The 25545-nt window shown below is 53.1% G+C and overlaps 1 protein-coding gene and 1 long non-coding RNA gene across 4 annotated transcripts in view; one reads left to right on the top strand and one right to left on the bottom strand.

Moving 5' to 3' along the window:
• The window catches only part of LOC136405121 (uncharacterized), a 249628-nt gene that overhangs the window by 218935 nt on the left and 5148 nt on the right, over positions 1–25545 (bottom strand). The window lies entirely within an intron of this gene.
• HM13 (histocompatibility minor 13) overlaps positions 16222–25545 on the top strand; it is a 37694-nt gene continuing 28370 nt past the window's right edge. For 2 of the 3 annotated variants that reach the window (XR_010751467.1, XM_066384130.1), the window contains exons 1-2: positions 16222–16526; positions 24984–25082. Coding sequence is in view for 2 of the 3 variants with exons in the window: in XM_066384130.1 (XP_066240227.1) it covers positions 16344–16526; positions 24984–25082 (282 nt within the window). In the remaining variant the exon portion in view is untranslated. The remainder of the gene's footprint in view (positions 16527–24983; positions 25083–25545) is intronic. The other variant, XM_066384129.1, reaches the window with a different exon arrangement.

Genomic DNA, 25545 nt, shown 5'->3' with positions numbered 1-25545 from the left:
CTGATGCCTGACACCACTGCCCCCGAACAGCTGCCCTTCCAGATGCCTCAGCCCCCCACGTGGGCCCTGACCCTGCCAGCGGTGGGGAACTGGGTGCCTTGGGAAGAGCCAAGCACAGGCAGGCAAGCCATAGCCTCCTGCTGTGACACCCCCTGACCCGTCTCACCCACCAGGCCCTGATGACACTTATTTTCCCCATCCCGACTCCAGCCTGGGGAAGGGAAGAGGAGGAGGGTGTCCCCCCACCCCCACCCCAAGCTGTCCTCAGCCTGTGCGCTGGGGGAGGGGTTTTCGTTGTGGAAAGTTGGCAGAGGCAGCCGGCAGCAGCCGGGAGAGTGGAAAAAATGATATCAAACCCGGAAAAATGCAGGCCGGATGGAGGGCCTGAGTCGGCCCTGGGAGGTGAGAGAGAGGGAGGGAAGGAGGGAGGAGCGGAGGGGGCCTCACAGGCTGAGAAGGGAAGGGGGGCCAGGGAGAGACAGAAGCTGTTTCTGGGAAAACTGAGGACTAGTGTGTCATTCGTTTCTTCACCCACAGATATTTATCAAGGGCCTACTCAGTGCAGGGCACAGGGACAGGCTCTGGGGACATAGTGGTGAATGCAGGAAGTAGGATACTGTCCCTGGAGCTCACAGTCTGGGGAGGCGAGCAGACTAGAAAACAAGCAAGTGGATAAAATAGTTACAAATTAAAAGGGGCTAAGAATCAGGGTGGTCGTGGAGGGCTCCAAAAACAACCTGCTTCAATCTATGTCAATTCACAGACGGGGAAACTGAGGGCCAGAGGGGGGAGGGCTTACCTGAGGCCCGTCGAGGTGTGAAAGAAGTCCTTGAGACCAGGACTGAGGGAGTGGAAAGGGAGGGAAGAAAGAGACAGTGCAGACCCAGGCAGGGGTGAAAGTTGGCAGCCAGTCAGAGGGACGGCCCCGTGGCTGAGGTCGTGGGCCCTGAACCAGGGGGTCTGTGCCCACACCTTTCTCCCCTGCGCCTGCGTGTGCCAGAGTCCCCCCATCTATAACATAGGGTTCTGGCAAGTCCCTCCTCTCAGGGCGGAGACGAGAACTAAACAACTTACGAAGTGTGAAGTCCTTATAACGGCCCCTGCCGTCTTAGAAGATTGGGCCAGTGCTGGTTCCGGCCGTTATAGGGTCAGCCCCTGGGAGAACCAGGGTTTGCTAAGGGGAGGAGAGTCGGAGGCTATGAAGGCTTGCTTCAAGTCTTGGCCCTGCTGTGACGCTGTAGTGTATTCGTGTACTCACGTGGACGGTCTGTCCCCCACCCCTCGCAGGATTAGAAGCCCCCCGAGGGCAGGGCCTGGGTGCTGCTCTCCCCCTGCACCTTACAGCGGGGCCTGGCTCATAACAGCCGGCTAGTAAGTATCTGATGATGAATGGACTAATTAGCCAGTCTGTATAATGGCCCTTCCAGTCCTGACCTCAGTGATTCCGGGCGTCTGTGAATAAGGCACGGCTGGGAAACCGTGAGATAAACCACACGTGAGATAAACCACAATATTCCTCCCAGGGACATGGCCAGTTAGAGTTTAGAAAGTTCTTTCTCATCCATAAAAGCAAACAAACAAACAGAAAGCAACCTTCTTGTAGCTCGTTCTCTCTGGTAAGCCCCGTGCTACATGCTTGCTACACATGACACGCTTTCTGTTTTCATCCTCACCACAGGCATCTATTTAATAAGCCCCACGTAGCAGATGAGCGTACTGAAGCTTAGAAAACCCAAGAAATGTGTCGAAGACCACACAGCAGGAAAGGGTAGTAAGGACTTGCTCTCAGATCAGGTGGAAACTACTATCTTCGTTGTACAATTGGGGAAAAACTGAGGCCCCGAGAAAGGAGATGACTCGCCCAAGGCCCTATGATGATAACAGCAAACAGTTGCCTCACTCGTGCTATGTATCAGGTACTGCGCTACTGAGTGCCTTTCACAGAGGAAATCTTCAAAACTGGTCAGTAGTATCACCAGGCCGTTTTCAGATGGAGACACTGTAGCGTAGGGAGGTTCAACACCCTGCCAAGGGGGCCCAGCTAGCCAGGATTCAAACAGAATCTGCAAACAGCAGAGCCAGGATTCGAACCAGAAAATCTAGTCCGGTGGTGTTCGGGGCTCGTCTCTGTTGCACTGTCTGTGGGCACGGCGAGTCTGGAGCAGGCTGGTAGAAGGAGGGAGCTGTCCTTTGCCCGGCACCCTGCTGCCTGGACTGGGGGCAGGGTGGAGAACAAAAGCACATTGACGGTATCCTCAGCCGACATCTGGGACTTTCCACCTTGAAGGGAGGGAGGGGGGAGGGTGGTGTTATGGAAAAAATGATAAAACCCTGGAAAGATGAACGTCTCCCAGGAACCCCAAGTTTCCTCAGAGTCATCACACACACACACACACCCACACACACACACACACACACACCCGCTTGCTGGGGCCACAAACCCTGCGGGCCTGATCCAGATCAGATGAAGGCCACCTGGGTTGTAACACACCCCAGCCGGGCTGCTCCGCTACTAAGGACCGCTGGCCTGGATGGAAAGGCCGGTTTCTCAGCCAGGGACACGAAGCTTCCTCTCAGGGACCCTCAAGGAATCCGGTCCAGGCTGGGCTTCCTTGTCCTTGGAGGGTGGGAAGTTCACAGCTCGTGGGGCAGCTCAGCAAACTGAATGACAGAGGAAGGTGAGGAGGGTGGAGACGGTCAGAGCAGGCTGTTTATACAGATCAAGGATCTCTCAGCTCGGCCATCAGCGTGTGACAGGCAAATCAAAATACACAGGGTGAAGCGGTTAGGGTAGAATTCACTCCGTGATGGTCTCTGTCTCAGGAAGATTTGAAAAATACTCCGGTTCAACAGCTTGAAAAAGAAAATGCATGTTCAGTTTCCATTTCAGCAGCGTTTCCTTCTGTTCAGTTCAGGGTTCAGTTAAAAATAATACTAATGATGGGACGGGAGCTCTGAGTCCAGCAGTGTGCGCGGTCTTCCCCGGTGCCATCTGGTTCAAGTTCAAAGCTCGAAGAGACGGCCGTTCCAATTACTAGGCCGCCAAACAAACCACCCCAAAGCTTGGAGGCGTGAAAACAATCATTTTATTATTATACTTATATATTGTGTGAGTCAGGAACTTGTGAGTCAGGGCAAAATGGGCACAACAAGCCTTTCTCCGGGGCCTCAGCTGGGAGACCGGAGTGGCAAGAATTATTGCGCAGGTCCGGTGTCACCTCTCACGTGCCGGGAGCTGGAATGCCCCCTCCACGTGGCTCCTCCACGTGGCCTGGTGTGTTTGTTTCCGATGGCGGCTGGAGCAAGTTACCATAAACTTCAGTGGCTTAAAGCAGCATGAATTTATTTATCATCTTACAGTGCTGTAGAATGGAAGTCCAACGTGGGTCTCACTGGGCTGAAATCAAGGCGTAGACTGGGCTGCGTTCCTTTCTGGGGGCTCTAGAGAAGAACTGTTTCCCTGCTTTCCCCAGGGTCCGGAGGCTGTCCACTCCAGTTCACGACCCCCTACCCATCTTCCAGGCCAAAAACGTCGGGCCAAGTCCATCTCGTGCTGCCATTCCTCCGGCTCCCCCTCCCTGCCTCCTCCTTGCAGCCTTGTGATTACACTGAGCCCACCGGATAATTCGGGATAACCTCCCTATTGTAACGTCACTGAATTCACCACCATAATTCCACTTTCTACCTGAATCTCCCTTGGTGATGTAACATAGCATAAGCACAGGTTCCAGGGATTAGGACAGGGACATTCTGAGGAGCTGCTATTCCGCCTGCCACTGGCAGGACAGAGTGAAGGAGGGAGGAAGGTCGTGATTGGGTCTTCTGTCTACACACACACACACACACACACACACACACACACACACACATGAACATGCACACGCACGCTCGCGCACACTCACTCCATCTTGTTCTAATGAACAGAGAGAGCCCTAAATTGAAGGGATAGCCCCCTAGTGGATGTCCGGAGCTCCGGAATTCTATCCCTGGAGTCTGACCTTCCTTTAAGTCCATGCTTCTCTCCAAGAGCGGCAGCTTCTTCGAACCTCCAGGGGGCAAATCTCCATCCACCTTTCAGAAAGCCCTCCTCCCTGCACACAGGGATGAGTCTGGCTTCTGAATTACCTCCCTCTCCGCAACAGTGCAGTTCCAGAAGTCTGAGGCGTTGGGGCTGGATTTAGGCTGCAGGCGCCCCAGCGGGACAGCCGAGGGTGCTCTCAGCTCTCCGAGTCTTACAGAACCGCCCAGCAGGAGTGTGACACTCCAAAGCCAGCTCCCTCCCAGGTTTGCCCATCTGTGTGAATGAGGCTAGTGGCTTTTTTACAAGGCCAATTGTCTAGAAAGCAACCACTGGATATTACACGCAAATGCATGTGCGTGCCTTAATTCTCAAACCTATACCAGTGGGCACCAACTCAGATGCTCACAGCATCAGACAGGTAACATAAGTCAGTGAGGTAGACTAGGTGGAGGACATTAGGGAGCACCAAGGTCTGTGGCAAATTGGAAGTTCCTGTTCTGCCTGTCAGGGAGCAACAGAACTAAGCTGCCTATTACAAATATGAACCCAGTGTTGCCAGATATTTTGGTTGTTTCAAAATAAATAAATAAATAAATAAATAAATAAAAGCCAGCAAGCCAGATATTTGCGTGAAGTATCCCAATTCTTAAATTATTATTGCTAATTCCAATTTTTAAAAACCCTGGGGAGGCAAAATAAAATATGTCCACCAATCCTGACCAGCAGCTGATAGTTTGTAACCTCTGATCTAAACCCAGATAGTAATGGAGAAATATATTTTCAGTCACCACCCCCCACTCTACAAAATCACCCTTCATACCACGGAGCTAATACTTAATTATAAAGAACAGCTTGTTCCTTTTGTCCGGCTCCTCCGAGTCCCCTTCCCAAGAGTGCCTCTTCAGGATTATTCGAATACCAAAGGTGGTCCGTGGCCAGTGGTCTATTTTTTCATTGAATTTTGAATTATAGAAATAATACATTTTAATTAGAAGAGTAGGTCAAAACAACGGAAACATACAAAAGTAAAGCTGCATCTGTCTGTGAAGCTGCTCTCAGCGACACATGAGGGAGATCCTTATAAGGATATTTTTTAACAAGAGTCCAGAGGTAGGCCATGTTAAGGTTGATTCATCGGTCTTAAAAGGCCAGCGCGCTGGGCGTGCGTCTGCGTCATCGTCCCGGCTTTTCCTTCGTGGTTGCATCATGGCTGCCACAACTCCAAACATCAGATCCCCGCAGCAGCATCCCAGGTAAGAATGGAAGGGGAAAGGTCAGAGAGAAGTTTCCTTTTTATCAGGGAGGAAGTTGTTCTCCCAGCAGTTTCCCTTCCTATCTCACCGGCCGGACTGAGTCTCACAGCCACCTCTAGCTGCAAGAGAGGCTGAAAAAGCACCTCTGGCAAAAGGAAAAAGGAAAAAGAAAAAAGAAAAAAAAAAAGAACGAGATTGCCTGGCCTGAGCCTCTACTGACTCATCCCTCACTGCCCTAACAAGATGGCTTTGGTGAACAGTGCAGGAGTGGGTAAAGGGCGTTGGGTAGGCGACTTTGGTATTTGCCACAGAACTCCCTTCCATTCTCCGGGTCAGCCCCACGCCTTTCCCTAAAGCTACCCCGCTGTTAGCATCCTAGGGTGTATCCGTCCCGCTGTTCCTGCCCACGTCCGCACTGTAGCAGGCGTTTGCTCCTTCTCCTTCCTCTCACGCTGTCAGAGCTGCAGGGTTGCTGTTGTTCTCTTTCTTCATGGCTGAAGAATAAATTGGATTGCTCTAAGCCAGAGATTGGCTTAAAGATGGGCCCGTGACCCAGCTACGGTCACTGAGATGTGAGGGAAGTTGGCACGAGGGTTCTAGAAAAAGTTTCTGTGCTCTCCCGAAAGTGCCGAGACACACACACACACATGCAAAAGAGCTGTAGCAGGAAGGGACAGTCCCTTTTCTTCTACTGGTCATTGAAATGCAGGAATGTGATGTCTGGAACGGTAGCCGACATCGTGAAATTATGACAGAATCTCATCAGACGGTAGCAAAGTAGAAAGATATGAAGGACCACCCTGGCTGGGTAGCTCAGTTAGAGCATCGTCCCCATAGGCTAAGGTTGTGGGTTCGATCCCCAGTCAGGGGACATACAAGAATCAAACCAATGAATGCATGGATAAGATGTATTTTGCCTGACCTGCGGTGGGACAGTGGGTAAAAACATCAACTTGGAACACTGAGGTCGCCGGTTCAAAATCCTCACCTTGCCTGGACAAGGCACATATGGGAGTTGATGCTTCCTGCTCCTCCTCCTTCTCTCTCTCTTTCTCTCTCCTCCTAAAATGAATAAATAAAATCTTTTTAAAAAAGATATATTTGGTCTTCATCCACACAGTTCCTGGCTCACAGCATCTTTTGGTATAATATTCGGTCTCTTGTTTTCAATTCCTAAAATCACTTAAGAGTCATAAAGTGGGAATGGGTGTCTCGATACCTACAACAAGCCCCTTTCCACTCCAACTGGACTTATGTTCGTGGAAGTGATTTCTGGAAAGCATGTAAGCAGGGATCCGGCAGCCAGAGGCACCAACCGGGAATGGAGGGATGGAACTTTCGGTTCCAACCCCAGATTTCCAGGGAGGGGAAAGAGACATGGAGACAAACCAGTCACCCACAGCCAATGAGTTAGTCAATCCTGCCTACGTAATGAGACCGCCGTAAAAACCCAAAACAGGAGAAGTTTAGAGAGCTTCCGGGTCGGGGAGCCAAAATACTGTATAGGGCCCCAAGTGTCACAAGGACAGAAGCTCCCTCGTCTGGGACCACACCACATGCCTCTCTTCATCTGATTATTGACTCGTATCTTTTACTCTCCTTTACACTCAATCAACAATTTAGTTAGTAAAGGGTTTTCTTGAGTTGTGCGAGTCGCTCTAGCTGATTACTAGAACCCGTGGAGAGGGTCGTGAGAATCTCTCATTGATCGCCAGTTGGCCAGAGGTGCCAGTCCCAACCTGGAGTTGCGATTGGCATCCTGAGTTAGAGGGGGGCCATGGGACCTTCTGTTTGTAGCTGATCAGTCAGAAGCACAGGTAGCAACCGCTGGCATCTGAACCAGAGGACGCTCTTACGGGACGGAGCCCTTTCCCTGTGGAATCTGAGGCTGTCTTCAGGTAGATAATCTGAGATGTGCTCGCTAGCGTGGGGAACCCTACACACACACACACCCTTGCAGGAATTGGGTTCAGGAAACTGAAAGACCGATCTCTTTTCTTTGGATATTCTCTTGGGAACAGGATGAGGGAAGGCTGGGAAAGGAAGTATATCGTTGCTTACTTTGCATTTCCCTAATTATAACAAAGTTGAGTGATGGTTCTCTCAATAACTGTGCCTGTTAGCTGCGCACAATCCCAGTGACGGCTTTGAAACAACCGTTTCTATGGTCTGGATTGATTCTTAGCCTAGGCTATTCCACTTTTCATTGTCTGCCTCAAGTAGAAATAGCAAATTAGTTTTTTTTTAAAAAAGAAATAGGGGCCCTGGCCGGTTGGCTCAGCGGTAGAGCGTTGGCCTAGCGTGCGAAGGACCCGGGTTCGATTCCCGGCCAGGGCACACAGGAGAAGCGCCCATTTACTTCTCCACCCCTCCGCCGCGCTTTCCTCTCTGTCTCTCTCTTCCCCTCCCGCAGCCAAGGCTCCATTGGAGCAAAGATGGCCCAGGCGCTGGGGATGGCTCTGTGGCCTCTGCCTCAGGTGCTAGAGTGGCTCTGGTCACAACATGGCGACGCCCAGGATGGGCAGAGCATCGCCCCCTGGTGGGCAGAGCATCGCCCCTGGTGGGCGTGCCGGGTGGATCCCGGTCAGGCGCATGCGGGAGTCTGTCTGACTGTCTCTCCCTGTTTCCAGCTTCAGAAAAATGAAAAAAAAAAAAAAAAAAAAGAAATAGGTATTCATTGAGCCCTGGCCGGATAGCTCAGTGGGTTAGAGCATCGTCCGATATGCAAAGATTGTCGGTTCGATCCCTGGTCAGGGCACCTATGGGAACAGATCGATGTTTCTGTGTGTCTCTCTGTCCCTCCCATTCTCTCTCTAAAATCAATACATAAAGTTTTTTAAAAACAGAAAGAGGTACTCTGCCATGGGCAGAGCACTGAGTTAAGCCTGTTTCCGGGATCATCTCACCGACCCTCGCAACAGCTAAGAGACGTCATCTTACAGATGAGGGAAACTGAGGCTCTAAAGTGTGAAGTGTCATGTCCAAAAATCACACGAATCAGCAGAGCTCAGGATTAAATCAAAAATGTCCGACTCCCCAGCCTGCTTCCCAGGGTCACTAGCTCATTTCAGCGACCGAGAAGCCCAGGCCCAGGGGGCTTGCACATAAAACTGAACGGTGAGTGAGCAGCAAGCAGCTGACCAAATATTTTCCCTCCTGGGTCTGGGTGACCCGCTGGAGAAGAGACCGGCGGGAGTGGAGGCAGGGACAGCCACCCAGCAGAGGAGTCAAGAGCATGGAAAATGTCTCCTCCAGCCAATTTTCCTGAGGAGCCCTGGCTGGGGCTCGGGGCTGGGAACGGAAAGTGTGCGGGGAGGAGGTGGCAGCACGTCCATCCGTCCATCCGGAGAAGCTGTTTGCAAAGGCCTGCTGAGGGGCGGGGGGGGGGGGGTGCCGGGCCCGGAGGGCGGGGGGGGGGCAGGGGGTGCCGGGCCCGGAGGGCAGGGGTGGGGGGGGGAGGTCTGGGAGGCTGAGGGTCTGGCATCTACCCAGCGCCTGGTCCCCTGGGAGAGGAGCAGGCGTCCCCAAGCTTCCCGCTTCCTCTTCGGGCTCCCCCACTACGCCAGCTCTCCTGCGGTGCCCTGCCCACTTGTCTGGGCAGCGGCCATCCTGGAATTGAGGGAATTGAGACGCTGGCCAATCTGACCCTCTGGGGACCGTGCACAGCTGACTCGGGGAGAGGTGCGGTGGCCAGGAAGAAGGCTCGATGGATCCTACTCCCGGAGACCTTGACCAGGCCCGGGCTTGAGTGCCATCCATCGGCTCCTTCGACAGCAGCCGGGCCTCTGTGACATCCATGTGGACCCTCTGCTCAGAAAACCTCCCTTCGCTCCTCACGGTGCCGGGAATCCCACCACGATACAGGCGATCGGGGCTGCTGTTCAGCCCGCAGGCAAAGGGGCGGCCATACAGGCGTCAAAATATGTAGATGCATTCCACCACATTGTTAATAACCCTTATCCCAGTTCCCTCCAAGCATAACGGTTCCTGCAGACCCTCCCTCTGGGACCACCCGGACCTCCGCCTGCGCAGGCACTGAAAGGTGAACACCTGCCGCAGCAGGGTGGTCCAGGCAGGCCTTGTGGATGAGTCTGTGAGTGACAGTCATAACAGTTTGTTAGTCTTTTCATATCACGCTTGGAAACAACCTTCTGGCTTAACACTTTGCCTCTTGTTTAAAGACACATTGGCAGACATTTAGAAGCGGAGGGGTCTTATGCAGCCTCTGACGGCCAAGAGAAAAAGAGCAGAGACTTGCCCAAGGTCACATTGTCTGAGAGTATGAGAAAGGACATGAGAATACAGACTCTTGACATCTGACACTTCCCTTGGGTGTCAACTTCTCTGGCCCCACAGACACTGAACTTTAGTGGGCAATGGAAGGAGGTGACCGGGAGGAACCTGTCTCCGTGCAGAACTGATAGCCAATCACTTGGCTCTTGTAACGTGTCATCGTCGTCATGGCAACAATCACCTTGGTCACTAGCTCCACAGAGATAGCTGTCATGGCAACCACCACTGGGAGACGGGTGCCAACTTCCTGACACTGAGAGCCTTCAGACAAACCCAGAAACAAGTCTGTTCCGTAGCACTGACCCAGATCGGAGCTCCGAGGGGGAAAGAGACTTTCACCCGGCACCAGCCGGCCAGCCGGCAGCGAAGCCAAGCTCCCCGAGGCCCCAGCCCAAGGCGCTCCGGCTGCTGCACCCGCTCCGTGGCTGACACCCCTGCCCCCATTCTTCTGCCCGCCTCGGTGCTTCCCACATTCCTCCAGCCCTCGGTCAGGATCTCCTTCCCACGGCATCTCACCCTTGGCTGCCTGTCCGCCAGCTCATCCTCCTGGGAACCGGCTGACATGAGCTAAGAGGACTCGTCACCGGGTTCTTCCGCAGTAGCTGGGGCTCCCTGAAGGCCAAAAAGCCCTCGACACCCTTTCCCCCCAGAGGAAACGGTCTCCAGCGCTGGGACTCAAGCACTGCTGGCGCAGGCTTGAGGGGCGCTTTCCGGCGGTCAGCCCTGTCCTCTGGGTAACGTCACACAGAGCAGCTGTCCATCGTGGAAAGGGCTCCGGGCCAGGAGGCCAGTGGTCGGGATTCTGAACCCCGCCGAATCCGACCAAAAGCTTTTGCTTTTATCCAGTCCCTTCTCCTCTCTGGGACTTGGTGTCCCCCACCAGAGAGACACGGGTGAGAACACCTTTTTACAACCCGCGCTGTGTGACCTTGGGCAGATTACTTAACCTCTCTGCGCCTCAGGTCCCTTTCCCTTCGAAACCCTCAACAGCTCCTTTCTCTCCCTCTGTCCTCTCCTCAGAAGCGATGAGCGTCCTCTCTACACAGAGGGTTGGCAAACACAGAGTCTCCAGGACCCAAGCAGTTAACAAAAAGCATGTGAGACTTGGTGACCAGAGAGCGCGTGACCCACTTAGAGGGGACAGCACAGCTCTGCTCACCAAAATGTTGTCGGGCAGTGTAGCCTAATGGTTAGAAGCCCGAGCTCTAGGACTATGCTGCCCGGGATTCCGATTCTGGTTCTGCTCTTCACTCTCTGTGAGTTCTTAGGCAAGTCACTTAACCACTCTGTGCCCGTGTCCTCCACCAGGAAGAAGAAGAATGCTTGTACCTCTCCGTGGGACTTCGCATAACACAGCACTTCAAGCAGAGCCGGACAGTCCACAGTAAATGTTAGCACCCGTCACGTGAACACGCAGGGCCGAGATCACCAGATCCTCCAAATAGTCAAGAGAAGCTCAATAGCCAACTTTTTATTTTGAAATTGCTCTTTCTTTTTTAACTTTGGCAACTGAGTGGAAACAGTTGTTAAACTGTGGTGAAGACTGTACAAAACACATCTGTGAGCGGGACTGAGCCACGGAACTGGCGGTTTGCAGTATCTGTGCTGTAAAAACGTATCGAAAACAGAGCCAGACTGGAAAGAGGCTTGGAGGCAGCCTGCGTTTTGAACTTTATGACCAAATCTCCCCAAGGCAATAGATACAGAAAAGGGATTAGAAAATAGAGAGAAAAAACACAAATGACTATGTCAAATTATCCTACTATGTAGCACATTGCACATTGAAATGCTATGTGCTATGAGGATGTTGTTTTAAGTAACTGAGATAATAAGAAAGATGGGCCCTGGCTGTTTGGCTCAGTGGTAGAGCGTCAGCCTGGTGTGCAGGAGTCCAGGGTTCGATTCCCGGCCAGGGCACACAGGAGAAGCGCCATTCTGCTTCTCCACCCCTCCTCCTCTCCTTCCTCTCTGTCTCTCTCTTCCCCTCCTGCAGCCAAGGCTCCATTGGAGCAAAGTTGGCTCGGGCGCTGAGGATGGCTCCATGGTCTCTGCCTCAGACGCTAGAATAGCTCTGGTTACGACAGAGCAACGCCCCAGATGGGCAGAGCATCGCCCCCTGGTGGGCATGCCTGGTGGATCCCGGTTGGGCGCATGCGGGAGTCTGTCTGACTGCCTGCCCATTTCCAACTTCAGAAAAATACAAAAAAAAAAAAAGAATAAGAAAGATGGTTAAGGTTAAGGAAGGCGACATTTAAGCTGAGACCCACAAGAAGGAGCTAGCGAAAAAATATCTGGGAGAGAGAAAGCCAGTCAGGGAGAAACAGCCTATGCAAAGGGCCTGAGGCAGAAAAAAGCTTGATGCAAAAGCGGGCAGTAATGGATGAGTTGGACATCTAGACAGGTGCAGCGTGTGCGGGGCCTTGAAGACCCTAGTAAAGATCCAAAACTGATCTTAGGAGCAATGAAGAGCCCTTGAAGGGTTTCAAGCAAAGAGTTGCAAAGAGCAGCTGAATTCAGGAGATGAATTAAGGGAAGCTGTTGAAATAGCCCAGGAGAGACGGTGTGGTCTGGATTGGCCAGTAGCCTTGGACGGAGACAGTCCCAGATTTTCATGTCTTGATCAGCCTCTAAGTCAAAGGTTGGTTGTAAAGCCCCAGAACAGACCTGATGCTTTTCCCTAAGCCATGCAGTAGCCTTCCCATCGCCAGTGCCCCTGGGCCCATCTGAGACAAACCACCAGTTGACTGGTCTAGGCTGCCCTCTCCTGGCAGGAGAGAGCCTTTCTCCCTAAAGCAGGGAAAACAGCTGCCTCTCAATGCAATTCCGGATTGGAAGAGAGAGAAGGACGCCTGACTGCCTCAGTCTTCCCCGGCTCAGTTAATGGCATGTCCATCACCTCGTAGCTCAATTCAGAAACCCAGGACCCAGTCCCTTCTCTTCCCTGACTCCGCATCAGGGAGTCCTGTTGGTTCTATTTTCTAAATAAAATCCTAAGTCAGAATCTTTCTATTAAATATATGTGAACCCCATCCACTTCTCTCCATCCCCACTGGCTCCCAGGTGATGCTGATACCACTGGTCTGGGGACCACACCTGGATAAAAAGGGCTCGCAGAACCACAATACCGTTATCCGTATCCAAACAATCCATATCCGAATTTCCCCACTTGTCGGAACATTTTTTTAAAGGACAGCTCACATTTTATTTGTACCTGCCTTTGACGTGTACTAAAGCCCCCTCCTAATCTCCTGAACGTTTTTTTAGTAAAAACGATGTGATCTAAGATCCAACCAAGGATGATACATTGTATTTGGTATTCACCTCTCTTCAGTCTCCTTTCATCTTCAACAATCTCCTGGGAGGGAGTCTTTCTTCCCTCCCTCCCTCCCTCCCTCCCTCCCTCTCTCCCTCCCTCCTTTCTTTCTTTCTTTCTTCCTTTCATGGCACAGACTTTTTTTTAACTCCAGGCTAGTCGTCTTGTAGAGTGTGTGTGCCACAATCCTGGTGTTTCTGATGTTTCCTCATGGGTAGATGCAGGTTAAACACACTTGGCAAGATTACACAGGTGATGCGCCCCCCCCCCTTGCGGTGTGCTTAACATTTTGTTCCATTCTATCTGATGGTGTTAAGTTTGAACATTTTGTTAAGGGAGCGTCTACCAGATCACTCCATTGGAAAAGAAACTCCTTCCTTTTATAATTAACAAATAATCTGTGGGCTGACACTTTAAGGACTGTACAAAAGTCCTGTTCCTTAACAACCTTTTTCTCAAGAGTTTTAGTTATCTGTTGATGATCCTTGCTTCTGATTTTCAGAACTATTTAAGCATGCAATAGTGTTTACCAAGTGAGTGTGTGTATGTGTGGGAGCATATGAGGAAAAAAAAATAGAAAATTCTAAATCCATGCACAGTGACTATATACAATAACAAATGAAAAGGGAGGGGTGGGGGAAAGACTGCATGTTTCTTTGGGAAAAAAAAAATTGGTCATTTAACTCCCCCAGGCTCTAAACAAACTTCGTTCTTGACGTCAGCTTAGATCTCTGGAAAAGCAGCCTCATACAGGAGGCTTTGGCACATAATGCCTTGGGCAGCCACCCTCAGACTGTCCTAGCCCTGTCTCTGGAGAACATCAAGACAGGTAGACCCCAAGCCAGAAATCCAACCCTTGACAGAAACTTCCTGAACTTGGGTCAACCCCTCAGATCCCTGGGTCATATTCACAATCTCCCACCCTGGAGCGTAAAGGGAGATGGCCAGATCTGCCCAGGCCAAACTAAATCAAGCGTTCAGCCTAGCGCAAAGCCAGGATGTCTCTGATTTCCAATTCTATGCTCTCAGAGGAGGAGGCGCAGAGCTTTGAGTTGCTGGGCAAATCCAGTGACCTGAATTATTGATGGGCGAATTCATCAGGCACTCTGCCTTCACCCATTCACTAAGGCAGGTCCAGCTTATTGAAAAACAGAGCCTGAAACTGTACACCATCTGCCCAGAACTAAGCTACTCTGGTCTGAACAGCCTTCTGAGTAGCTAGAATCTTGGGGCAAGCAGAGTCTTTGGAGTCTTACAGACCTGAGTTCAAGTCTCTCCTCTCCCATTGTTGTCTGCGTGGTGACCTAGGCTGGCTAGTTTACCTCTGTGAAGCTTAGTTTCCTCATCTTTAAAATTGCACCAACCATCCCTTACTAGTGTTATTGGGATCAAAGACACACATGAAGTTATTACTACAGTGCCTGGAATATACTGGCAAACAACTCTACTATTCCAATTTCTATAGTCCAACTCCCTGCCTTTGTCTCCCCTCACCATGAACCCCATGCTCCAGCCCCACCTCACCACCTGATCAGCTTGGACCCAGCCATGTGATTTTACATCATCAGTTTATCAATTTATTGCCTCTCGGCTCTAAATCCACTTTTCTCCCAGCTCTGTGATAGTGGAACTGAGCCTTGTAAATATCTCCCCTTTGCCAGCTGACATATGCTAAGCCTTTTCAGTAGAGTATACTAGAGGGACCCTGGAGGAGAATGCATCTTCCCTTCCTGGTCCCAGGTTGACTCGTTTCCTGGGTTTCCAGAATGCATGCTTTCTTCTCCACTGCATGTCTCAACATTACTCCAGTGCTAAGTGCCTTCAAAGTGCAGCTCTCTCCGGTTCGTCTGACACACACTTTCTCCAGCTCTTAACCGGGGCAGCAGTAACATAGCCTGCATCCCCAGACAGCATGAGCCTGCACCCAAGTCCCGGTCACTCCTACCCATCTGTAAAGCCAGTAGCCGTGGCCACCATCATAGCTGCCTGGCCCATGCAGGTTTGCATTAGATTCGGACAGTCGGTAAAGAAACAATGGAGCCAAAAACTGGTAGGCCATCATCTTTAATCCTAGCTTGCACCCGGCAGGCAAGTACAACACACACTGGGCTCCAAAACTCACTCACATTCAGTGCTCACAAAGCTACTGACTTATCCGAGTTTCCTAGAATCAAAGGTTTCTAGCTACCAGACTTATTCACCTCTGTTCCCCAACTCCTTCCTTCTCCCTGCACAAACTCTGCACAAACTGGCTTCTCACTCAACACTCCGCCATCTTGGCTACTTCTCCTGGCCTTCTCCACGTGGCCTTTCTTTGCTCTCTGCTCTCTCCTCTAATGCTAATCTCAGGAACTAAGAGAGCAAGCTCCCATTCTGCCCCCATTTTATAGTGTAGAAATCAAAACCTTTAATCCAATATACAAAATAGGGAAGTCTCTACTACAAAGTCACTTATCTGAGGCATGATGGGATTGTACCACCCCACATCAAAAAGGGTGGGAAAGGCTTAGTCCTAAAACCAAGCCCCAGGCTACAAGGATCTTGCCTGCCCACAGCCCGCCCCCAACACACATTAATATCACCTGGGCGATAGGCTTCCACGTGGGCAGCGCCATCTTTAACAAAGTGAGCATAATATATTTTATCTGCCCAACACCATTCTCTCCCCATCCTCGGACACACACACACTAGGAGCCCCACAGAACTGATCATCAACAGAGCCAGCCACCTGAACTTCATCCTGTGGAACGGGCTGGAACCATCCTGATCCAAGCCATATACAGAAGTGCACTAGGTAGAGGGAAGTCTCTCCAAATTATCTCCATTAACACGCTATGTAATGTATAAGTAACTACACACTAATATCCTGTAGACTTTTCATTTTATTTACTTATTTTGTTGTACTTATTGTCTTGCCCCCATTCTACCACAGTAACAACGCAAGATTAACAAAGGCAGGGACAGACTTTTGCTTGTATTGTTCCTCTTCTGTGTCCTCAGAGCCTAGGACACTGCCTGGCATATAATGAGATAACTCAAATTTTAAGAAGTGAAGGAACGATGGAATATTGGATGGACGCATGTATGAATAAACAAAGTCTTAGTTATGAGGATGAGAATATGTGGGGCAGTCTGAGGTTGAAGAGGTTGACTGGGGCAGAGAATCAGATCCTCGGGTTTTCCTCGGGATGGATGCTCACCGCAGTGGTCCAGCGTTCCTTTCCTGACCTCTTCTAGCAAGTTGCTTAGCAACCGGCCCGCCTGGCCCTCCGCCACCGCTAGAGGGCGCGCGGGCGGGGAGGCGTGAACGCGCACGCGTGCGCGGCTGGGACCGGCGAGGGAGGCACGTCACTTCCTGTTGCTTTAGGGGAACGTGGCTTTCCCTGCAGCAGCGCCCGCCTTCCCTTCTGCGACTCGGCTGCAGCGGCCGGAACTGGAGTCGGACCGGGAACGCAGCCTCGTGATGGACTCGGCCCTCAGCGACCCGCATAACGGCAGCGCCGAGGGGGGCGGCCCAGCTAACGGCACGGCGCGGCCGCCTTCCACGCCCGAGGGCATCGCACTGGCCTACGGCAGCCTCCTGCTCATGGCGCTGCTGCCCATCTTCTTCGGCGCCCTGCGCTCCGTGCGCTGCGCCCGCGGCAAGGTAGGGCCTCCCACCCGGGACGCGGCCGACGCGGGGCGGCCTCCGCCCCGCCCCCCCTGGAAGGGACGGACACCTCGTCTCCCTGACACGGACCCTTCCCCGCCCTGATCACCACAGTGCCCCCACCCCAGGCCCAGGTCCCGCGGCGGCCCTTAGGTTCCCCAGCGTCTGAGCACCAGCCCGCGAACCGGCTGCTGACACCTTCCTCGAATAGGGCCAGGTTTCCACCCGCCACTAAGACCGTGACACATCCCTCCCCCTGGACAGCATGCTGGTAACGCTGTCCGCCGACCCCTCGCGCTGTGGTTCCGGCACTGATTGTTCCGAGCCAGCTGGACGCAGCCTGACCAGTCAGTCCCCGCCTCGACCTCAGCTCTGGCTCTGGCCGGTCATCCCATCGGAGACAGTCGCCTCATCCCCGGCTCTGGGTTAACCTCGAGGTGGGGCCCTGGTCCTGAGAACTCCTGAATGGGACAAGCTCGTGTCATCCCTGCATTAGCAACCCTGTCTTCCCCCCATCCCAGGGTAGATCCTGGAATCTGTGGCCTGAACTGTGCTCTCCAGAGAACCCCCAGATCAGGCCCTTGTCCAGTATGTAACTTAACCCTGGACCAAAGTCCCAGCTCAGCCTACGGTTTCTCACGTCACTTTCTGGGACCAGTTCCCGCCAGCCAGACCCTCAAGGACCTGGCTACCTTTGGTGCTTTCCTTTTTAACCAGGCATAGACCCCCTTATTTTGCTGGTGTCCGCTCCCTGACAACCAGCCACCCTTGTCCTACCTGTCCAACCCTGAGCCCTGTTCTAATCCCTAACCCTGTTCCCACCCTAAGCCATGACCCTACCTCACAGTAGCCTTTCTCCCTATGCACTAAGACAGTCAGTCCCTCCACCAACCTGGGCCTACCTGCTGAGCACCTGAGCTCCTGTTGGCCTCTCAGGTGAGACCCAGACCTCCTCCCTGGCCTTCCTCAACGTCTGTCCCATTGGATACCATGGAGGATCCGAGCACTTCCACCTCTCCCCTTCAGCCTTCTAACCCTCTCTAGCCCGTTGCACCAATGGCTTCTCACTTCCTGGCGCCCAGTCCCCTCCTCACAGCCTCCTGATGTGCGGCTTCCTGCTGCTCCTCCCCACCCAAACCTGAAGTTGAACCCCAAAGAGGGCGGGCCCACAAAGCAGCTGCCACTTTTGAAATTGCTCAAGCCCACGTTCTTGAAACCTTACCCAGCTTGAGCAGTGGCTGAGAACTTGCCATCTTCGTTCCCCAAGATCGGAGAGCTCAACCGCTGGCTCTCTCGGTGGTCAGACGCGGAGGGGAGTAGTCAGGAAGGGCTTAGGTGGCCCCTTTCCATTCTGCCTCTTGTAAGCAGAGTTCAGGCCACCTTCAGCCTCCGTGCTGGACCTTTCGGGCAGACACTTGGTACAGAGAGAAGCTCTGAAATAGACCAGGACAAGGGAGGTGAGGGCCAGCATGTGTAAGCTGGGCAGTTTCTCTAAGGTTAATTCCTGGTACCTTCTGTGTATGGATCCCTAATCTCTTCACAACACACCCTTCAGGCAACAAAGTTTCCTGAACATCTGTTACTATCTAAGGCAGGGGTCCCCAAACTACGGCCCGCGGGCCACCTGCGGCCCCCTGAGGCCATTTATCCAGCCCCCACCGCTCTTCCGGAAGGGGCACCTCTTTCATTGGTGGTCAGTGAGAGGAGCATAGTTCCCATTGAAATACTGGTCAGTTTGTTGATTTAAATTTACTTGTTCTTTATTTTAAATGTTATATTTGTTCCCGTTTTGTTTTTTTACTTTAAAATAAGATATGTGCAGTGTGCATAGGGATTTATTCATAGTTTTTTTTATAGTCCGGCCCTCCAGTGGTCTGAGGGACAGTGAACTGGCCCCCTGTGTAAAAAGTTTGGGGACCCCTGCTCTAGGGGATGCTGCACAGATGAGTGGGTCAGAGCCCTGTGTCCGGTGAGTCTGGTGTCTGGATGAGGGAGGAATAACTGTCCGTGACTGGAATACAGGTAGGGCTCAGGGTTTAGAGACGGAGGCTGAGCACACCCGGGCAGGGCAGGGCAGGGCAGGGCGGTTTTCTGCTAAGGTGGGCTTGAGTCTTGATGTAGAAGGCAGTCTAGGAATGAGGAAAGCCGGCCAGCAGGGGTGCGAGGCAGCTCAGAAGATGGTGTGGCTGGAACAGAGGCTCTGGATGGAAGAGAGCTTTAGATCCACTGGCGCCTCTAAACACCTGCCCCCACTCCCAGCATCTCCTGTGGGACAGCGGGGGTTGGAAAACTGTACAGGAAGTTGCAAACAGCCTGATCCTTACTTAGTAGCCTCCCACCTCTAGAATATTCTACAGTTTACAAAGCCTTCTCCCAGCAACTGAGGGGTGGCAGGCAGAGCCAGTTTTATTATCCCCATTGTCCTGAGAAAGAAACCTGAGGGTCACAGAAATGACTTCTGAAGATCACTCTGCCAATTAGGGACAGAGCCAGGTGTCTCGAGTCCTAGTCTGGTGCCCCTCAGTGATCCACAGTGGCATCTCGGCCTGTGAAAAGCACAGGCCAGATGACTTCCTTTTTTCTACCCTGAGTCATGCTTCCCTGGTCATTTGGCAAGGAGAGAAAAGTCAGCATGGGGGTCCGAGAGTTTGGATTTCCTACCAGAGTTAAAGCCCGAAGCAAGTGGAGAGAGAGAGGGCATGTGAGGACAGAAGTCTCCCTGGGGCCAGCTGTCCGTAACAGGCAGGGCGAATTGTGAAATCCCGGGGAGAAAAAAGTGGAGCATCCAGGAGTGTGTTAGGACGAAGTGGGTATGGGCGGAGTCACCTTAGAGGTGCCCGTCCCTGTCAGAGACCCGTGTTCCCAGAAGGGAGCAGGTCCCTGGCCTCGCGATGCCTGCACTGCAGATTGCTTCAGAGTCCCTCGGCCTGTGACTCAGGGGGGCCCTTCAGCCAGCTGGACCGGGTGCCTGCCCTGTGCCAGCCTTGGGCCGGGGACCAGGAGTGCCAGGACAAAGAAGGCCAAGCCCCGCCCTCACAGCTCAGTCATCGAGGAGATGCAGATGTGTGCCCCGCCAGCTCAGCTGGACGCTGAGGTGCCCCTGGGGTTGGCAGCGTCTGTCTTCGCGTGGAGAGTTCAGCTGGCAGAACAGGAAGAGCGGGAGGCCCGGGGCCACGAAGTGTGTTCAGAGAGGCCGGGGGTAGCGGGATGTGAGCCCAGCACAGCGGCTTGGAGGGGCGGCAGGAAGAGGCTCGGAGCCCAGGGCCTTTCTGGGGCCTTGAATCCTGAAGGCAACGCAACAGCTAATCTTCACTTACAAAATTACTACACACTCGCGCTGGGTGGGGGGGGGGGATTCCAGCCGCTCAGAAGTATAAGGAAAAGCGTCGCCATCAGTGCCACTCCTTGGAAGTAACCCAGTTGGCTGTTAGATGTGTAACCTTCCAGAACTTTTTTTGTGTTTATAAAAGCATATGGATGTGCCTGGGTATGTGTCCATATGTAAATTTATTTTTATAAGAATGGGGCTTTATAGAGTATAATGCTCTGCAACTTGATTTTTTTTTTTCTTTATCAAAGTCTTAGTCATTCTCCTATGTCAGCACACGGGGATCTGCCTCATTGGTCGTAGCGGGGCGTAGGGAATACATGCCCATGGTACAGAATTCCAGGGGACAAAGGGGGGCACAGTGAGTCCTCCCACCCCGCTGCCCAAGTTCCCTGCCGAGGGGCAGACCCTGATCCTTGTTTCTTGGATAACTCCAAGAGATTACGTGCCTTTACAAATAAACATGCTTCCCCCACTTCTGTTACATGACAGTTACTGTATATTTTATTATAGATACACTCTTTTTTGCCCCTTTCTTTTTTTTTTCCATTGAATGTATGTTGGCAGTAAATATGCCAGTACCTATGGAGTGGGCGTGTTCTCCTGATAGCTGCACGGTGTCCAGCGCCCCCGATAGCTGCACGGCGTCCAGCGCCCCCGATAGCTGCACGGTGTCCAGCGCCCCCGATAGCTGCACGGTGTCCAGCCTGCCCCCCAAAAGCATGACTCCCGGACCAGCTGCGACAGCGTCACTTGGGAACCTGTGCAGAATGCAGATTCTCAGTGAGGACCTCGGGTGGGCCCAGCGGTCTGTCTTGACAGGCCCTCCAGGTGATTCTGACATGTGCTCAAGTGCGAGGCCCCTGCCTCTGAGCCCTGTGCTGGGCACTGAGGTGGTGTCAGTCTTTTGCTGTTCTGAGTCACGCTGAAATTAATCTTGTACAGTTACTTCAGGCTTATCTGTGTGTTTGTAGGATAAATTCCTTGAGATTGGTTTGCTGGGGTCAAAGGCGATGTGCTTTAGCTTTATGAAATTAATCCGCCGTAGGGGTGGTATCTGTTTACACCCCTGCAAGCAGTGACCTCAATTCCTGTATAGTGGCTGCCTGGTAGTCCTTTCTCCGGAGGTTTTCAACCAGGTGTGTGACACCATCAGATCTCGGCTCCGGACAGTGCTCCTGCAGGAGGGAGAGAGGGAGAAGCTCAGACAGTGCTCCTGCAGGAGGGAGAGAGGGGGAGGCTCCGGACAGTGCTCCTGCAGGAGGGAGAGAGGGAGAGGCTCCGGACAGTGCTCCTGCAGGAGGGAGAGAGGGAGAGGCTCCGGACAGTGCTCCTGCAGGAGGGAGAGAGGGAGAGGCTCCGGACAGTGCTCCTGCAGGAGGGAGAGAGGGAGAGGCTCCGGACAGTGCTCCTGCAGGAGGGAGAACGGGAGGACGCTGGTGAGGTGGTCGGGAGCAAAGGGCTGGGTGAGGGGCCGTTCGGGAAACGCTTGGGAAGCAGCAGGGTGAGAGGGTGAGGGGCAGACCTGGAGGGGAGGGCGAGAGACCCCGCAGTCTCAGCCGGAGCGATGGAGTAACGGGTCCTGAATCGCATAGCGTTTCTGGGGCGGGGCCTGGACCGGGGACTCCCAACGCTCAGGCGGAACCAGTGGCTTGAAGCCAGGCGTCTGTCTTCCCTCCCTGCTTCTGCTTCCGCCCCGATAACTGAGCATCCAGAGTGTCACTGGGAGCTAAATTTATTTCTGCTATTTGTGTCAGATTTCCCCTCACTCTCTAATTGCGTTTCATGTGTCAGAAGCTATTGCATTTGCATAGGAGTGGCTGGTTAAAAAAAATCCGAATTGAATTAGGAGGGAATCCTAACAACATCTAGTCTTCTTGTGGCTACGAAGGTGAACCGTTCTGTCGCCAAGAGTCTGTTCCTGGGAAAAGTCTCGGCTCCCTGAGCATCTTGTCACGACCTTCTGGCAGAAATTTCCAGACGAGAAAGGTTGAAGGTACCTAGGGGGAACTTAGGCGGTGGGACCAGACGGCCGCGATGTGAACCCTGCCTCTGCCACCAGCGTGCCGTGGGACCTTAAAGCAAGTCATTTCGCCTCTGCGCCTCAGTTTCCCCATCTATAAGATGGAGCTGCTTCATAGGGTTTTTTGGAGCATGAAATCATGTAGAGACTCGTACTGCTTGGCCCCTAGAAAGCTCTCAGTAAGTGTTATCCTTGTTCTGTTACTGTCAGTCGGGTTTCAAGTCTCCCCTCCTGACTCAGCATTATGGCAGGGGATATTTATAGCAGTCACCCACGGAGGAGACCTGATTCCCCTGTATGATGGAGCATCTGTGCAGCCTGGCATGTCGTCAGATACTACTGAAGCCTCTTTCCGCCCAGGATGCTGGGCTGAGAGGACAGGAGCACGTGGAAGGGAGCCCTGACGCGTCCCATACACGTTCACACCCGTGTGCTGGACCGTCCAGGTCTTGCGTGGGTGGCCCTGCGCCATCCCCCTCTGACACCCCCTACTTCCGTGCAGGAGTAGTGTCCTGCCCGCTTTCCCGTGATTCCCTTGTACGCAGTAATACAAACTGGCCGGCTTGAGTGACAGCTCAGCACACAGCACTAAATATTCCAGGGTGAAAATCGTAGACTCCTGACAGCTCCCGCTACGGCTGAGGAAACTGAGGCTCTGAGAGAGCCCCTCCAAGGTCCCATAGCTGGGGGGTGGGAGGGACAGCGCGGGGCGGCAGACGGGGCTGGCTGACATCAGAGCCCTCACTCGAGCATTGGGCACACATACCGTGCGTTGCACTGGTGTGCGTGTCGCATTTTGTCACGTGGCACAGTGTATGGTGATATTCTGTCCACTGCCAAGGTCTTGGCCTGCCTAAGAACTCTTTGAGATCAGGAGCTCAATTGTGTGTGTGTGTGTGTGTGTGTGTGTGTGTGTGTGTGTGTGTGTGTGTGTGTGTGTCAGTGCTGCCCGCCCACCCCTAGCCCTGGGCCTCAGCGTGCGGACGTGGGGCTTTGAGGAGTGTGCGTGTGTGTGTGTGTGTGTGTGTCAGTGCTGCCCGTCCACCCCTAGCCCTGGGCCTCAGTGTGCGGACGTGGGGCTTTGAGGAAGGGTCCCCCGGAGCAGCACAGCCCCTCATATGGTCACAGCACCTTACAGTGCACCAGGCTCTTTCTCATCCCAGGTCGCAGTGGCTTTAAGCCGCCTGGCCCTCTTAGAGGTAGTAACACAGGACATTGTCATCTGTTTGACAGGTGAGTGAGTGATTTGTCTTGTCACTCAGCAAGCCGTTAACAGAGCACTCAACACCGTGGCTATACTTAATATGCATCACTTTGCACGTGTGTGAATTACAGCTGTAGAAAAATTCCCGGAAGGGGAATTGCTTGGGCAAGGGCACGTGCATCTGCGATTGTGACGGCTGCTGCCAGCGTGCTCGCCACGGCGAGACCAGCGCAGCCCTGCCAGCAGCGCGGTCAGTGCCTGCCTTCCCCACGTCCTCACCAGCTCGCTGTGTTAGCAGACGTGTGGGGTTTTGCCATTCTGACAACGAAAGATGGAATCTCAGTGCACTGTAACGAGCTCCTCTTATTGAGAGGGAGGATGGACGTTCCTGTGACGAAGAGCCATTTGTAGTTCCTGCTCCATGACCCTTCCTTCTCTCTGTACCTCGAGCACATGCCGGTTACGATTTGACGCACCTGCCACGTTGCCCTCCCTAAAAGGCTGGGCCAGTTTGTACGCAGATGGGTGGCATACAGGCACCCCGGTTCCCCACCTCCCTCCGCTCATGGTCATTGCAGGGGCTTCCTGCCTTGCACCCCGCCTCCTCTCCCTTCTGCAGCCTTCCACCCCGGTGTGGAACGGCCCCCCGGGGCCAAAGCCCACCTCCCCAGGCTGCTGCCCCCTGGGTTCTTCTGCCCTGTTGGCTTTTAAGAGGCAGCTGTGAGCCACACTGTGAATGAGACTCTGCAGCTGACCGTGACCCCTTCCTTCTCTTCGGAGCGCCCGTGCCTTTTTCATAGGACGGACGTGATGCGGGATCTCGGGCCCTCCGTGAGTCTGTGGCTCTCGTGGAAAGAGCGTCTCTTTGGCGTGAGCAGAATCTGGTGTTGCTAGGACTTTCTGTAGCCAGAGTGGAAAATGAAGTCGGACAGAACACGCAGTGAGAGTCATGGTTGGGAGGTAGGCTCATCCCAGCAGGGGGAAGAGGAAGAGCCTGTGGCAGCCACACTTGCTGGGTCCTTTGAAGACTGAGGACTGAGGGCTGCCCAGCAGAGGGCCCAAGGGCACCATGACCCTGAACGTGAAAATCGAGGGATTCTCATTAGTCTTCCAGTGTGAGTTCTGGAGAGCTGTCTAGTCTGTGTTGCCGGTTACTCCGTTTCCATGTTTCCCGTATTTATAATACTGAGATGGTTTTGATTGCGTTCAGTTCTTTCTCACTGAGTATCTGTTCCCTGCCAGCTCTTTGCCCCGACACACCCCTGCTGGCCACCGCCTCCGCCGTTGTGAATCATAGTTGTGGCTTTCACGCTTACCAGGTTCGGTTTCCCAAAATTCCTTACGGTTTAAGTGTTGTCAAGATTTGCTTCTTGCCCTCGGTGCCTTCCATGTACGGGTGTGGGCACCGTTAGTCTTGTTTGTTGGTGGTTTATTTCCTCTGAGTGCTCACTACCGACTGGATAACAGATTGCACACGTTTGCCTCTGAGCTGATCCGTAGAAAAGTGGAAATAGTTCTCGTGAGTTCCAGGACAGCTGTGTTGCCACCGGCTTCCAGGGGTTGGGTGGTGTTGTTTCCAGTTATCACACACCACGGCTGCCCCTGCCGTAGCTCTTATCCCTAGACACGCTGCATGAGCCGGGGGTCCTCCCGTCGGGGAACAGATCTCCTCAGTGGCAACAGTGGGATCAGAGCGCCTTGCTCGGAGTGGCACTGCTGGCAGAGGGAACAGCGTTAACATTAACAAAGCCTGGAGTTAAGGGACCCCTGCGGCACCTAACTGGGCTGGGCCAGACAGGGAGGAGGGGGTGGATGAGCTGCTGGGGCACCGGATTCGCACGTGCCCAGCCCTGGGCACCAGGCACGGCCGCTCGGGCTCACCATGCTTCTCTCCCGCAGAACGCCTCGGACATGCCCGAGACCATCACCAGCCGGGACGCCGCCCGCTTCCCCATCATCGCCAGCTGCACCCTCCTGGGGCTCTATCTCTTTTTCAAGGTAAGTCTTTGACGCCTGCTGGGTCATTTGGTTTCAGTAACTTTATTTTGTTTTTTGTTTTTTTTCCATCACAGAAGACATGCATGTTCATTTCTAGAAAACAAAGAACAGGGAAAAAAGTCATAATAACTCACCACGCCACCCACTGCCCAGAGACAACCTGTTGGTGTTTGGGAGTCTGTCCCACCAGTCAGCTTTCCTGCCTGGAGCTTTTGTTTTGTTCTCATGACACCCGCTTGGTTCACGGCACTATTTACGTCGGGATGGGGTGTAGCTTGCGCCTCAGATGTGCCTCTACCGTACTAATTGCTTTTTTTTTTTAATTTATCGAGGTTTATTTTCCCAATAAGAGTTACACAGGCTCAGTGTTGAAAACCTGGAAGGCACTGAAAAGTAAAAAGGGAAAAACAGCAGCCATCCAAAACCCCCCTACCAGAGACGGTCCCAGACCCCCTGTGGAGGT

This window comes from Saccopteryx leptura, chromosome 5 (genome assembly GCF_036850995.1).
Source record: "Saccopteryx leptura isolate mSacLep1 chromosome 5, mSacLep1_pri_phased_curated, whole genome shotgun sequence".
Lineage (NCBI taxonomy): Eukaryota > Metazoa > Chordata > Mammalia > Chiroptera > Emballonuridae > Saccopteryx > Saccopteryx leptura.
The sequence above is the reverse complement of the archived record's forward strand: the minus strand, read 5'-3'. Positions and strand labels throughout refer to the sequence as shown.